Here is a 15,006-nt window from a genome sequence, read left to right as displayed (position 1 = left end):
TATTATGGAAATAGACACCATAAAAACATTAATTTCAGTATTAAATGTGTTCTACTCTAAACTAATTATTATATATGAGTATATAATTGAAGTAAATTAATAAAATACTTGAAATAAAATAAATTAAAAAAACCATAGTATGGGCGCCAGAGTTCACCGGAATGGATCCCTCAAATTTTAATAGAGCATGATGTTTCTCTCTTCCAGGGCGTGTACATAAATCTGCGTACTGGTACATCTGCTTCAGACCTCACCTAACCTTCTGAAAACGACTAAATCGGTAGGAACTTCACCTAGGTTCATCAGTAACTCCACTGATTCTAAAATAACTTAACTATATACTGAATAATATCCGTGCATGAGCACCTCATCAACACACCAAAATGCACATAAAATACACTCACAAAGTAATGCTGGAAGACTCCATATTTACACAATTATCGACAACAACAGAAACAGTGGGAAACCAAACGCGAGGATCGAGCTACCATTTGTAGTCAGGCCGATGAACATTAATTACGAAGCATATATTATATATAGATAAATACCCTTCGCTGTCTCTGTGTATCAACACGACATGCATATTCTCATTATTAGCACTTGTTATATCACATAGATACTGTAACTTTATTATTCTCTGTTCACCGATTCTAACACTTGGTTTAAAGAAACTTTCACTCGATCAACACATGCTTGTTGTTCCAGATCATAAATTCTGGAAAGTCTTAAATACAGTACCCAATAGCTTTCACCAGCATATAAGACACCAAGCCGCCACAAGTGATATAATACCAAATGCCTAAGCACTCCACAGTTTGTAGGTCAGTAAAACACATCACATCCCACAAAAGTTTTAAGGTTTTAAGGCAAGTATTCTCCGTTGTTTTCACACATGCCTAAATGGACCTCATCTTTCTCCTACTCTCACATGATACGTCTAGATTGGTCCGGGCCATCCAATCATGAGTGGAAGATCCCTGTACCATTTCGAAACCACGCCCCGAACCTCTTCCGGGTCCCCAGACAATAAAACCACGCCGCGTCGTCAGACTCTGGGGGCTGTTCCACATGACTCACGCAAACTTTCCGAGTTGTAAATAGCACTGTTTTCCCATCCGCTTGTACAAAACAAATTACTCATATCACATATGGAGACCTTCCAGCTTAAAATATTAAGACCGGGCGAGTTGGCCGTGCGCGTAGAGGCGCGCGGCTGTGAGCTTGCATCCGGGAGATAGTAGGTTCGAATCCCACTATCGGCAGCCCTGAAAATGGTTTTCCGTGGTTTCCCATTTTCACACCAGGCAAATGCTGGGGCTGTACCTTAATTAAGGCCACGGCCGCTTCCTTCCAACTCCTAGGCCTTTCCTATCCCATCGTCGCCATAAGACCTATCTGTGTCGGCGCGACGTAAAGCCCCTAGCAAAAAAAATATTAAGAACAAATTTACAAATGAAATAATAATAATAATAATAATAATAATAATAATAATAATAATAATAATAATATCTCTTACTTCTGAATACAGTGCGAGGGTGTGATATGTATACTATCACTCTACATTTTCCTTTACATTCCTCTACTCGATCAATTTTAGTGGGGAGGAACCTTTGAGAAATAATCGTCGGTGGGGAGGAATACCCTCCCTTCCCAACCCTGCGATTTCGCACCCTGATTGGAAGGGATAGACAAGGAAGAGGCCGTGGTCTTAAGTTAGGTACCATCCCGGCATTTGCCTGGAGAAGAAGTGGGAAACAACGGAACACTGCTTCGAGGATGGCTGAGTTGGGAATCGAACCACCTCTACTCATTTGACTACCCGAGGCTGAGTGGACCCCATTCCAGTCCTCATACCAATTTTCAAATTTCGTGCCAGAGGAGGAAATCGAACCCGAGCGTCAGGGGGTGGCAGCTAATCACACTAACCCCTACACTACAGAGGCGGATTGCAATCATAGATAGCCATGTTAATTTTTTGGCTCACCGGGCGAGTTGGCCATGCGGTTAGGGTCGCGCAGCTGTGAGCTTGCATCCGGGAGATAGTGGGTTCGAATCCCACTGTCGGCAGCCCTGAAGATGGTTTTCCGCGGTTTTCCATTTTCATACCAGGAGAATGCTGGTGCTGTACCTTAATTAAGGCCACGGGTGCTTCCTTCCCACTCCTAGACCTTTCCTATCCCATCGTTGCCATAAGACCTATCTGTCGGTGCGACGTAAAACAAATAGTAAAAAAAAAGTTTGGCTCCTCGTTTTGACACATCATCTTACAAAGTCTTACCTCATTTCGAGCAGTTTCTACTTGGGAGTGATACAAACAAAGACAAAACTTTACAACTCCATGAAGATGATGTAGTCTCTGATCGTCTTTTGCTTCAAAGTGGAATGTATCATGAGTCGTTTATGAATGAAGGAAAAATAATTGATAACTGAAAGGACATTACCAATTACTTAAAGAAAGTGGTTCATTTTTTTGCCTCTACGCGCACGGCCAACTCGCCAGTGGTTCATCTTAAGGATGTCCGGCTCCATGGCTAAGTGGTTAGCGTTCTGCCTTCTGGTACAGAGGGTTCCGGGTTCGATTCTTGGCCGAGTGGGAATTTTAACCTTAATTTGTTAATTCGTCTGGCTAGGAGACTGGATATGTGTGCCGTCTTCATTGTTAGAAATCGTCTTAGATAGGGGCCCATCCTCACAGACATGGAGGTCGCTTATGGGCCGTCTAATAGAAAAAAGACCTGCACCAGTCCTCTCCGGAGGCCATACGCCATTATTTTAAAAATTTGCTCTCAGAACTGTTAAAGTGTTTAAAAATAAGATAGTATTGACAATTCCAGTGACAACTTCAACGGCTGAAAGGTCTTTCTAGGCCTTAAAAGACTTAAGGCTGATTCCCGTGCAACTACAAGCCAGCAGAGATTAAATTTATTGAGCTTTCTGCATAGAGGCCAGAGACCTACACAAGGAGGCTGCTAGGGTGTTATATGTGGAGAAGGTGGCAGGTGATCTTATAGCAAGAAGTGAAATTAGAAAACGGGCATTCTTTCAGAGAACTACATTTCCCAATGGAGACTGTTCAGGTCTCAGCTCTGGTGGTAGAGCTTTTCACATTTCGTATTGCGAAATGAACAATACCGAGTGAGTCAGCCGCGCCTGACGTTTCTGCTTTTAGGCATCCCAACGAACGTCAGTGGGGTGATGGTCGATTTTTCTTTGCCGTAAACCAAGCTACAGGCGCTTTTAAAGCACTTACGGCGTCATCACTGGACGACTTTTGCAAGAACATGTATGCGACAGGTATTTACACAATACATCAAACTGTCATAAGTTTATGTAAAATGTACGTGCCAATTAAAAGCTTTCGATTGGTTATGAAATTATTACTAAAAGCGATGGCATACTGATAGAAAACGTGTGTGAGTTTGTGAAGCGGGACGTAGTTTTACAACAAGTGAGCTTTGTGATAAACAGGACGCAAGAGTCAACATAGTGTAGTGGACAAACTACAGAAGTGTAGATGCATTGGTAGGTGGGTTCGAATCTCACGAGCGATAAGTAATTTTATTCACATTTCAAACTTTGAGGATCAGATAAGAGGCCATTCATGCCACATTCGACCAATAGCATGCATGTTGAATGTGTAGTGGCCTGACACTTGGTGTAGCCTAGCAGTCCTGGTCATTTCTTCGCTGTGTATTCAGCAGATGAGTATGTTGACATGCTCCTCATCTACAGCGAAGCAAGACAGAACACACAGGAAGCACAGCGCCTTTAACAGGAAAGATTTCCACACAGACAACAACCAAACGCAAATAAGTTTAGGAGGGTGGAGCGACGTTTGCGTATAACTTCGTCACTTTCCCGAACAGGTCCTGTCAGAGAGGCACCAGTTACGCCCGATGAAACTGCTGAGATGGTTTTGGACACTTACCGGGAGAATCCTCACACGAGTACCCGGCCAGTAGCACAACAGGCCAACATCAGCCAGCCGATATTGCATTCCAGCTTTTTGTCCGTATCACCTGCAACTACATCAAGAACTCCACGGACGAGATTTGGAAACTCGTGTTGATTTCTGTGCGTGGATACTGACGCAAGTGGCGAATGATCCAGCGTTTGTATCTCACATTTTATTTTCGGACGAGGCACGATTTCATAATAATGGCTCTGTGAATCGTCATAATATGCACTACTGGAGTGTTGAAAATCCCCACTGGGTAAGACAGGCAACATTTCAAGCATGATGGGCAGTAATTGTCTGGTGTGGTATACTGGTTGATCACCTAATTGGACCATATTTCTTTGAGGATCATTTGACAGGAGCGCGGTGCCTACAGTTTCTTCAAGACCAACTACCATTGCTGCTAGAGGATGTGCCCCTGGGTGAGCGTGTAACCATGTGGTATCAACACGACGGTGCTACCCCTCACATACTGTATCAGCAGATGTTCGCAACTACCTGAATGTTACACATCCCGTTCGTTGGATGGATAGGATACACGCTCACCTAGGGGCACATCCTCTAGCTGCAATGGTAGTTGGTCTTGAAGAAACTGTAGGTACCGGGCTCCTGTCACCTGGCCTGCTAGAAAGCCCAATTTAATGCCACTGGACTTCTTCCTATGGGGCTGTTTGAAGGATGTAGTGTACGCTCAGCAGCAGGAAAATCCTGAAAGCCTTCGAAACCTTATTACGGAAGCCTGTGAATCCGTAACACCTACAATGCTACAAAGAGCCCGAATGGCAGTTCAACGGCGTGCTGAAACGTGCATTACTGCAGAAGGCCATCTATTCGAACACTTACTGCGCTAACAGGCTGTTGCTCAGTCAAGCGAATTCAAACCCCTAACCATTCTATCCTCATCCAGCCCTGCTTATAAAACATCAATATAAGCAGCCCTGATGACCTAGAACAGTGTCAAATAAATAAATAAATAAATAAATAAATAAATAAATAAATAAATAAATAAATAAATAAATAAATAAATAAATAAATAAATAAATAAATAAATAAATAAATAAATTAAATAAATAACTGACAACGTGAGAGCATTCGGATACATTGGTTCTGTGGATGATTCTCGAAGTACAAAATGTGAATACAATGTACAGGCTCAAGTGGGATTCGAACCCACCTACCAAACGCAGCTGTATTAACAGCACCGCACTTAACCTATGACACCACATCGACTCCAGGGTGTTGGTTTCCAGAAAGCCTACTAGATGGACTACTACTTCCGCTTCACGAATGCACACAGGTTTTCTATCAGTATGTCATCGCTTTTAGCGTTCATTTCATACCCTACTGAAAGCTCATAATTGGCACGTACGTTTTACATAATATTATTACAGTTTGATGCATTGTGTAAATGCCTGTAGCATACGGTACATGTTTTTGCAAAGGTAATGGTGCAGTGAGTGATTAAAGGCGATTGTTGCTTGGTATACGGCTAAGGAGAATAGACCATAACGATACCAGTGACGTTCGGTGGGATGCCTAACAGCATAAAACGTCAGGCGCGGCTGACTCATCCGGTACCGGGATATAGGAAAAATACACTTATTCAGAAAATGTGGATATTTATGAAGCAATACTATTTTTTTTTACTTGTGATCATTTTGATAGCTTCATAAATACAACATTCCTTTAAAATATTTATTTATCAATCATTTATGTCCATGATTGTTACGGGTGATGAGAAATGTTTCCCTTATGTGAATATCCATTTAAGAAAGACGTAATTGAGCCCTAAGAAGAAAGTAACTCTCATCCGAAAGCTGGTGTCCATCCACAGACGATAATATTAAGCGTCAGGTGGGGCAAGGATGACATTGTTTCCTGAGAATTGCTTCCCAGAATTGTTGCAGTCATTACTGATGTTTACTTCCAACACCTCAAGCGCCTTTCAGCCGATGAAAAAGTGACTGGAAAGAAGACATCAAGTATTGCTTCAACACGATCATTTACTTCCGCACTCTGCTTACTTAAAAAAAAATCAGTAATCCAGGAGTTTGAATGGGATATTCTACTATATTCCCCTTATAATCTTGTACGCTCAGGTTTCCATCTTTTCCATTCTTTGTCCAACAATATCCGAGGAAACTCCTTTGATGTTGAAAATACTCCTCGACCTTGGCTTAATGACTTCTATAACTCCAAACCAGCAGATTTCTTCACGTGTGTGATGTATGTACACCATCTTGCACCTAATCTAATCTTTGCAAATCTTCAATTAATATGCTTAATATTTTTGAATTATCTTTTATTAAATGCTAAGTACGACTAACATATGATTTCCCTGTAAATATGTATTGTAAAATAGTATAAACTCAAAATCTGTTCAGTCGAAAACTGTAGAAAATTCTTAATATTCGTATATTAGGCATATTTCACTATCGTTCTGTTACGAATTGAGATTTCTGGAAGCTTAGTGTGATGTTTCATTATCCAGATACGTGCGGAAGCTTTAAGATTTACGTAGACTTATTCTGTATGGGTCATTGTCTTATAATCGAAAGTTCGAGTTTAGTATACACTGGAGTACTCCAGTTGACTGGCCGGTCGATCGATTGTTCCTCGTATGTTCAGGTGTGTTCCTTTCACAAGTTGGAGATTTCTAGACGATCTCTCGAACGGTATATATATAGATGATGGCCGAGAGGACGGGCAGTTAATAATAATAATAAGAAGAAGAAGAAGAATTTCGTGTGGCTATTTCTAGCCGGGTGCAGCCCTTGTAAGGCAGACCTTCCGATGAGGGTGGGCGGCATCTGCTATGTGTAGGCAACTGCGCGTTATTGTGGTGGAGGATAATGTTATGTGTGGTGTGTGAGTTGCAGGGATATTGGGGACAGAACAAACCCTCGGCCCCCGAGCCAATGGAATTAACCAGTGAAGGTTAAAATCCCCGACCCGGCCGGAAATCGAACCCGGGACCCTTTGAACCGAAGGCCAGTACGTTGACCATTCAGCCAACGAATCGGACAATAATCAGTGTGAGGATTTTTTGATATCTGTACTTGTCAGAATCGACTGTAATTTGCTCCAGTGTGTTTCTCTTAATAGTGTTGCAGTGTTGCTTATTTGTGCAGTCGTTAAGCGAACTGACTGGAAGCTGTGTGTTGTAGAAGAATAGACCCAGTGACAATAAAGTGATTTTCTAACCAAGAAGTGAACGTATCTCGTGTGATCTTTATTTACACCGAATGAAATCGCACTGTGAACGATAGGGATCGAAAAATTGCCCCAGCGTTGGCAGAGTCATTGATAATGCAAGATAAGTTTTTACCGATTAGTTTATATCTCGTCCGCCTCTGTGGTGTAGTGGTTAGTGTGATTAGCTGCCATCCCCGGAGGCCCGGCTCTGCCACGAAATTTGAAAAGTGGTACGAGGGTTGGAACGGGGTCCACTCAGCTTTGGGAGGTCAACTGAGTAGAGATGGGTTCGATTCCCACCTCAGCCATCCTGGAAGTGGTTTTTAGTGGTTCCCCACTTCTCCTCCAGGTAAATGGTAATAACCTAAGGCCACGACCGATTCCTTCCCTCTTCCTTGCCTATCCTTTCCAATCTTCCCATCCCCCACCAAGGCGCCTGTTCAGCATAGTAGGTGAGGTCGCCTGGACGAGCTACTGGTCATTCTCCCCAGTTGTATCCCCCGACGCAATGTCTCACGCTCGAGGACACTGCCCTTAAGGAGGTAGAGGTGGGATCCCTCGCTGAGTCCGAGGGAAAAACCAACCTTGGAGGGTAAACAGATAAGGAAAGAAAGACAGTTTATATCTCCTTTATATCAGATGTGTAAAGATAATTACCTTCGATTCACAGTGGAAAGAATTTTACGAATTTATGCATCAACCTAATATACGTGTTTGAACATTTCCTAAATATTCTGCACCAGTAAAAATGCATTTATCTCGTGCTCACACACTATAAATGTTTGTCACGGACTAATTATAATCAATGTGAATATGAAAAGAAATGGCAGGTAGCAGTAAAATTCTTCAAACTCATTTGTGATTGGACATAAGGAATGCTGCTTTTAAATTCCATGATATGAAAGGAACAGAACCATAATTACCATCGTCTCCTTTTGTTTTTAAAATATTCTCAACATATTGTCGTACAGTCACAACAGTATTCAAGGCAAGTAGGGCTCCAGTAGGCAACATTGCAGCTATACTTAGTTTAAGGGTTGGAGGAACTTTAACCAAGTACTGAAGATCTGGTACAATGGCAAATTCAGAATATCTGCAAAGAGAAAAAAACATTCAATTATTTTCGCTCAGATCAGAGCAAACTTTGTGATGGCTGAAAATTATGGCAGTAGGTAGAATGAAAAGCATGGTAACACATGTCATAATACGTGGATTTCAGTCTGGCACTACTATTAATTTTTACTAGGACTTAATAATATAGTATAACCTTTAAGTTTTCAGTTTTCTGAAGCACGAAATATAACAGTCCCATCATACGCTGAAGAAAATGGAAATTGCAACACCCAGAAGGAGTGGTGCTACATTGCTGCAATTGAACACGCAGGACGAGTGTTCGGTTGTGATTCGATGATTACACTCTGATCGCAAGTTTGGACAACAATCAATACAACAATCGATTCAGTATCGTGCTATAGAAGCAGTCCCTTGGTCAGTAATACTATTGTACGCAAGCTTCTGTGCATGTGAGGTACTGTGGGATCCGTCCGTCCGTCCGTCCGTCTTCTATATTGCAAACATATCAAACCAAGCCATAGGTGGCATTGGTAAAACTGTTCTGCCTTGGCTGGTTTGATAGAGGTGTTTTACTTCTATTCAGAATCAGCTAAGCCCACTAGAAAACGTTGGTAAAGTTTAATAAGTAGACATTGAAAAATGAATAAATAGGAAAACCACTGAGTTAACTTTCCGTTGCACGTATTATGATTCTACTCATTATGTTGATAACGCGCACAACACTGTGAAAAATGGAACGGGAAGGTCGTGTGTTGGGATGGCTTCGTTTACATCAGTAGAAAACCAAACATTAAGATAATTATGGGGGTCAAAGGTAAAAATAATGGAACCATAATACTTGAAACGGAATTGTTATTTTCGTGTTTTCTAATTATTAATTCAACAAGGTCTAGTTATTAATCTATATTTACCAACGTTTTCTCTTAGGTCCAGTTACCTCTGAATAAATGTAAAATCTTGTTTATTTGTGATTATTTGAGGCTATTTCTTAATTATTAAAGGGAAACGTTACGAAATGTCAAATATTGTCTTGTGAATGTTACTCAAGTATGGTCAATATAAATTTCAGTTATTAAATATACATCTTTACATACAAGTTCCCCATCATCATTTCTCCTTTCAAAATAATACTATTGTTCATATTTATTTGTTATTATTTTGAGGGTAAATCATTTATGCATTAAGGAAGTTTATCACCACTGCCTCTCCATAAACCCATTATGTAAAATCTATTTAAATGTGAACATGCTTTTTTTTTAAATTTTTCATGCAACATGAATTGGTCATAAGCTTTCATTAAGAGGTTATAGAGTTATATTTATACTTCTGCGGGTTATCATGGTCCCTTAAAATTACTGCACAGAGCGGTAGTGTGTTTTACTATCCACTAAATTTATTGAACAACTATTTACAATTTATTTCAAGTTCAGTCGCGTTTGAGTTTCCCACTCGACACTCACGACCGTAAAAAACACACACACATACACACCGGAACAGCCCGAAAGCTTATTATCATGCCAACGAACTGGGGTCTCAACTACCAGCTCCTCCTCTTGACATACATATCCTTAATCTACTCTTACATTACTTACGGGCACCCTTCCTGGGCCGCTGTAGCAATCTCCATTTCCAATCTCTTCCACCAACTCCTTTCAATGGAAAAATGCCTCGTCCGTATTGCCCTCCGCCTCCTACATCACTTCCTCACCAAATATCTGTATAACGTCTTTACAGTCCCTAACCGGGACATCCACACGTATCTCTTCTCCCATCGTTTTATCCAGAGATCCCTAGATCTGGAAAACGCCCTAGACACCCAACTCCTACAGATACTCCTGAAGTTAGCTCTCCGAATTCTCTCACCTCTGCATTACTTCCGCTCCCTAACGCAGTCCACAGATGAATAACCTCAATCTAGGGAGCTATGTCGAGGTAACTCAGCCCTAATCCTGGCTCCGTCATATCTTCAACCCATCTTCCACCAACAAATCATCATCTGAAGAGTCGAGGCACTTATGCCCGTGTAAACACTCTTTTTGTAACTTATTATGTGGCTCCTATACGGGTTTTCTCTCTTTTACCCTCTCGCACCATGCTACAAGAGCGAATTCGCAATCATCTTTATCTCTCACTATGGAATACGTGGCGATTTCCTACATGAGAAATGTTGCGATCTTTTGAATATCCAAGACCAGCCTGTGCAATTCCAGTATCAGTCTACCGCAGTCAAAACATCTAAATATCTTGCAAGAATATCGTAGGTACTCAGTCATGTTATACAAGCGTGAATGCACCAAGCAAGCAATACGGACCGAGTGCTATAGAAGAAGGGTTGTCAGCAATGCCGTTGAGCCGTGCGATCCCTTATGTGTTGCACCAAGGACAGAATTATGGAGCGGGGAGCTTTTAAAAACGTGGGAACAGTACCAGTACCAGATTTTACTTCTCTACGCTTTCGTACTATACTCAGCCACTTTCTCTCTCTTTCTTTGTCTTGAAGAGGGATAGAGTAGGAGATTCAAATAGTAATACAAAGCAGATATACACAAAATGTGGCTCTGGAATTAAGAGTCCGCGCTGAGGCACTTGCTGTCGATCCGAGCTTAAATGTCCGTCGCTCTGTTAGTTATTGTTTTTGCTTTCATTTCGTTAGCGGTAACTGAGCCTTAATTTGGTTTAAGACGTCGGCTAACAACTGGAAGCTATCACTGCAAGTTCTACGGGCAATGGAAATTGTCAAACTTCAGTTTCATTTTAAGTTGAACATTGAAATGTATCTATGAGTACGCAATATCATATAAATGAAATGGACGTACAAATATAATAGGTTCTGAATTACGTTTTATACAGGAGTGGCACACATGTTCGTTAAAAACGTCGCACACTGCCACAACTCATTGTACTGCACTACAGTGGCCTTGGCAACTCCTACCACCCATTGGCTCCGAGTGTACAATGATAACTGCTTTTGTTCGCATACCTGGTGTGAAGAACTCAAACTTTACTTTCATAAGAGTAGAAGAAGAGTCACAAATGGATCTGATCTACAGCCTTAAGGCGATGTTTAAGCTAACACTTACCCATGGGGAACACCTTCGTAAGGGTAGAGAACGACCCGATCTCCAACCTTCAACTCGCCGTTTCCCTCCACGTTGGCTCCCAGCGACTCAATAATTCCGGCTACCTCATAGCCAGGGTAAAGTGCTCCATCTCGAACTCCGTGGTGAACTGGAGTCTGCGACACAGGCTGCTCCAGAGATACGTCGCTTGATGTACTTGACAGGCTTGACACGCTTGACACAGAGGCAGTTCTGTGTAGACGATAGCACGCACCAGCACAGACAACCTGTGGAAGAAATAATGGTACCAACATAACTTACTGGTCAGTAACCTCCATCAGAACCTACATCGAGCCAAACATATCACAGGTAAGGGAGGCATAAGGAGGACATATTTGCAGTGTTAATTTTGGTAAAATTTAACGAGCATTTTTTCTGAACCAATTAAGAATAGAAGGTTGAAAGGTTTACGCGTTGTTTATGTGACCTTGAACTGCAACTTTTCAGACATACAGATACCTCCACTGTAGAGGTTGTGCCTTTCAGCGTTCAGTCTGCAAGTCTCTGCGAATTAACTTGAATGCCTCCGCAATCCTCTGTTTGCAACTAGCTCCGTGGCCTTGTTTAGTTCCACAACTCTTACCATAAAAGCTGAGTCTAACAATCGCCACCTTCCCTACTGACATCACTTAGTCTTGGAAATGCTAATTTTCATATCATACTCGCTGTACTTAGCCTCCGTGGCTCAGACGGCAGCGCGTCGGCCTCTCACCGCTGGGTTCCGTGCTTCAAATCCTGGTCACTCCATGTGAGATTTGTGCTGGACAAAGCGGAGGCGGGACAGGTTTCTCTTCCGAGTACTCCGGTTTTTCTCTGTCATCTTTCATTCCAGCAACACTCTCCACTATCATTTCATTTTATCTGTCAGTCATTAATCATTGCCCCAGAGGAGTGCGACAGGCTTCGGCAGCCGGCACAATTCCTATCCTGGCCGCAAGATGGGGACTTCATTAATTCCATCCCTGACCCAGTCACTGACTAGAAAACAGGTTGTAGGTTTTCATTTTACTCGCTGTACTTATCTTCAAGCTGCAATATATGACTGCATGCTTCTAGCACAGTCAGCCATTAAGACCAAGCCGTCGGCATCAAACTGCTAACTACATTTTTACCCAACCGAATCCCTCCCTGCCATGTTATACCTTACGATAAATGATCCATGTGTACTGTAATATGTAACATACATGCTGTCTCTATGCCACCCCATGATTTATTTTACAGTATTGTAACTGTTCGACCTCCTGTTCAAGACACTTGGGAAGATGAAAGTTATTACCTTGGGACACATGAATATCAAATAAACTATATGTGGCTTGCCCGCAAATTGCCACGCAAATAGAAACAATTAACATTCCATGGTTTCCCATTTCTCTATGTGATGTATGGGCGCCAGCGTTACAGTTTTAAACAAAACTGTAAAGCAAAATTTATATTTACTAGCATAGAGACTTATACTTAAATCACAGGGGTAGGATTTTAAATAATTAACCATTAAGTATCGCTTAAGAAAGAAAATTAACGCAATATAAAATACAAATTAATTTATTATACAAAAAAATAAGATAAATCGGAAAAGTTCCTTAAAGCGTGGAGGGATTTAGAATTTACGTTACTCAAATTACTATTGCTTGCTTTATCTAATTGAAGCTCACCAATTGCAGTTTCCGTTGAAGTCATCTGGTTTCCGTGGTTAATCGTTCCCTTCTTCTCGATGTAGAATTGACTCCATGGACATCCTTTCTTCTCTGATGTGGTACGGGCTATCTGGACTAGCACTCCCTAATTGCCTAGTCTTTAAATTAGACATTGGCCCTATACTTGTAAAAACTGATCAGCGTTGATCGTATGAGGAGAAAATTCAGAGATATGAATTTTTCCATGTTAGTAGAAATCTCAATCCAACTGAGCTATACTATTTATACGGTACAAACTTGTACCAAATTCCATGGACTTGAACTAAACATAGTTCCTGGTCCAGAAGATTTACTGAATATAACACGAGCCGTAAGCTTGTTTCGTCTCACGCAGATCCGATAACATAACCGCAGCTACGTACTGTATCGAAGCGACAACACACTGTACAAAAATAACTATGTCTCGGAGAGACCACACACTGTCTCAAAATCAATAACGTCGTTCAAAGTAGATGTTCACAGTAGAAGTTCTAATAGTAGTTAGGTTCTCAGCAGAAGTAGCGATGTCCGTGAGTGTCCGTGACTCCGTGTTAGATAATATCACCGGGCTCTCCCCACTCTTGGTAGCAGCTCAATCTCAGATCTCTATATAACGAAGCATCTGATTCGTAGATCGCATTATCATCTCCCTCTTCTTTCTTCTTGACAAGACCAGTAGGCGTGGCGATGATGTAGTCTGCTGGTATGCAAGCCTCGCGCGCGGGTTGCTGTTTACTGCCTTGGCTCATGAGTTGAACCCAATGACTCATGTAATTTTCCCCCGCTGTAAGAATAACCTTTTCCGTATACACAAGTATGAGATGAAATGACAACAAATATGTTTCAACATATTGACCATATTTACAGTACATAATGAATTCCTATCCTACCTAATATAATAATTTAAATAATAAATGATGTTACAACTATATAATATGATTCCTTGTTTACAAATGATTGACGTAGAATAAATATGTTATTACGAATAATTGCCGATGGCGGATAAACTTGATATCGGGTGATATCGCGTAAAATGATAATATATTAAATTAGTCTGGCTGGAGAAGCCTGGACGGTTACAGTATGTTTAATTTGTATTCGTACATTAGGAAATGCAGAAAGTTGAATAATTACGTCACTAATGGTGACTCACAGGGAATCTTCGCTAATGTATGGTAAACACAGAAGACAAGGGAATATAGTGATAACTTATTCGGAAAGCACAAATATTATTTGACGTATACCATGCGCAATGGAAGACAACGATAAGAAAACATTTTCTAAACTCCAGGGCGTACCTAGAAGTTTATTTCCGTGGAAAACACTTGAACGGGAATAACTTAAAGGAGTAAGGTTGGAGGAAAGTAGAGGCCCAATTAGTTATCACTGGTTTTCCGTGGTTTCCCATATTCACACCAGGCAAATGCCGGGGCTGTACCTTCATTAAGGCCACGGCCGCTACCTTCCCACTCCTAAGCGTTTCCTATCCTATCGTTGCCATAAGACCTATCTGTGCCCATGCGACGTAAAGCAAATTGTAAAAAAAAAAAGCAGCAGAACGTGACCATCACAACATATAGTTAAGAATACTAACATCATTTCCTCCAGATGATAAAAAAGTACATTCATTTTCACAATTGATCCAATAATTAATTCTTCCCCGAAGGGGTGTTTCTAGGACAATTATTTGAATATGACCCCACCATAATTTATCATTTCTAAACTTCCGCAAAATTTAGGATACTTTCCCAAGATTGGATTAACTTTACAAAACGGCCAAGGGGCTTCAAGCCACAATATACACGTAATTTGAAAGGCACATACAGAAGCAAAATATTTGTAACTAATACTCTACCAAGTGCTAAGGGAACAATTTGAGCTAGGTTGCATTAATCATGCTATTCCATTTTCTCATAAAGGCAGGTATAATTATTATCCTTTCCAAAGTTCAAAGATATCAGTCATCTTACTATTGCACCCATATGCC

The 15,006-nt window shown here is 41.1% G+C and overlaps 1 protein-coding gene across 1 annotated transcript in view; it reads right to left on the bottom strand.

Annotated features, from left to right (window-relative positions):
- The window catches only part of Drat (Death resistor Adh domain containing target), a 325,067-nt gene that overhangs the window by 80,383 nt on the left and 229,678 nt on the right, over positions 1-15,006 (bottom strand). Inside the window, exons 4-5 of the mRNA XM_067141227.2 lie at positions 11,308-11,573; positions 8,077-8,246 (exon numbers count right to left, since the gene is read on the bottom strand). Of these exons, the coding sequence (XP_066997328.1) occupies positions 8,077-8,246; positions 11,308-11,573 (436 nt within the window). The remainder of the gene's footprint in view (positions 1-8,076; positions 8,247-11,307; positions 11,574-15,006) is intronic.

Source organism: Anabrus simplex, chromosome 2, assembly GCF_040414725.1.
Source record: "Anabrus simplex isolate iqAnaSimp1 chromosome 2, ASM4041472v1, whole genome shotgun sequence".
Classification (NCBI taxonomy): Eukaryota; Metazoa; Arthropoda; class Insecta; order Orthoptera; family Tettigoniidae; genus Anabrus; species Anabrus simplex.
The sequence above is the reverse complement of the archived record's forward strand: the minus strand, read 5'-3'. Positions and strand labels throughout refer to the sequence as shown.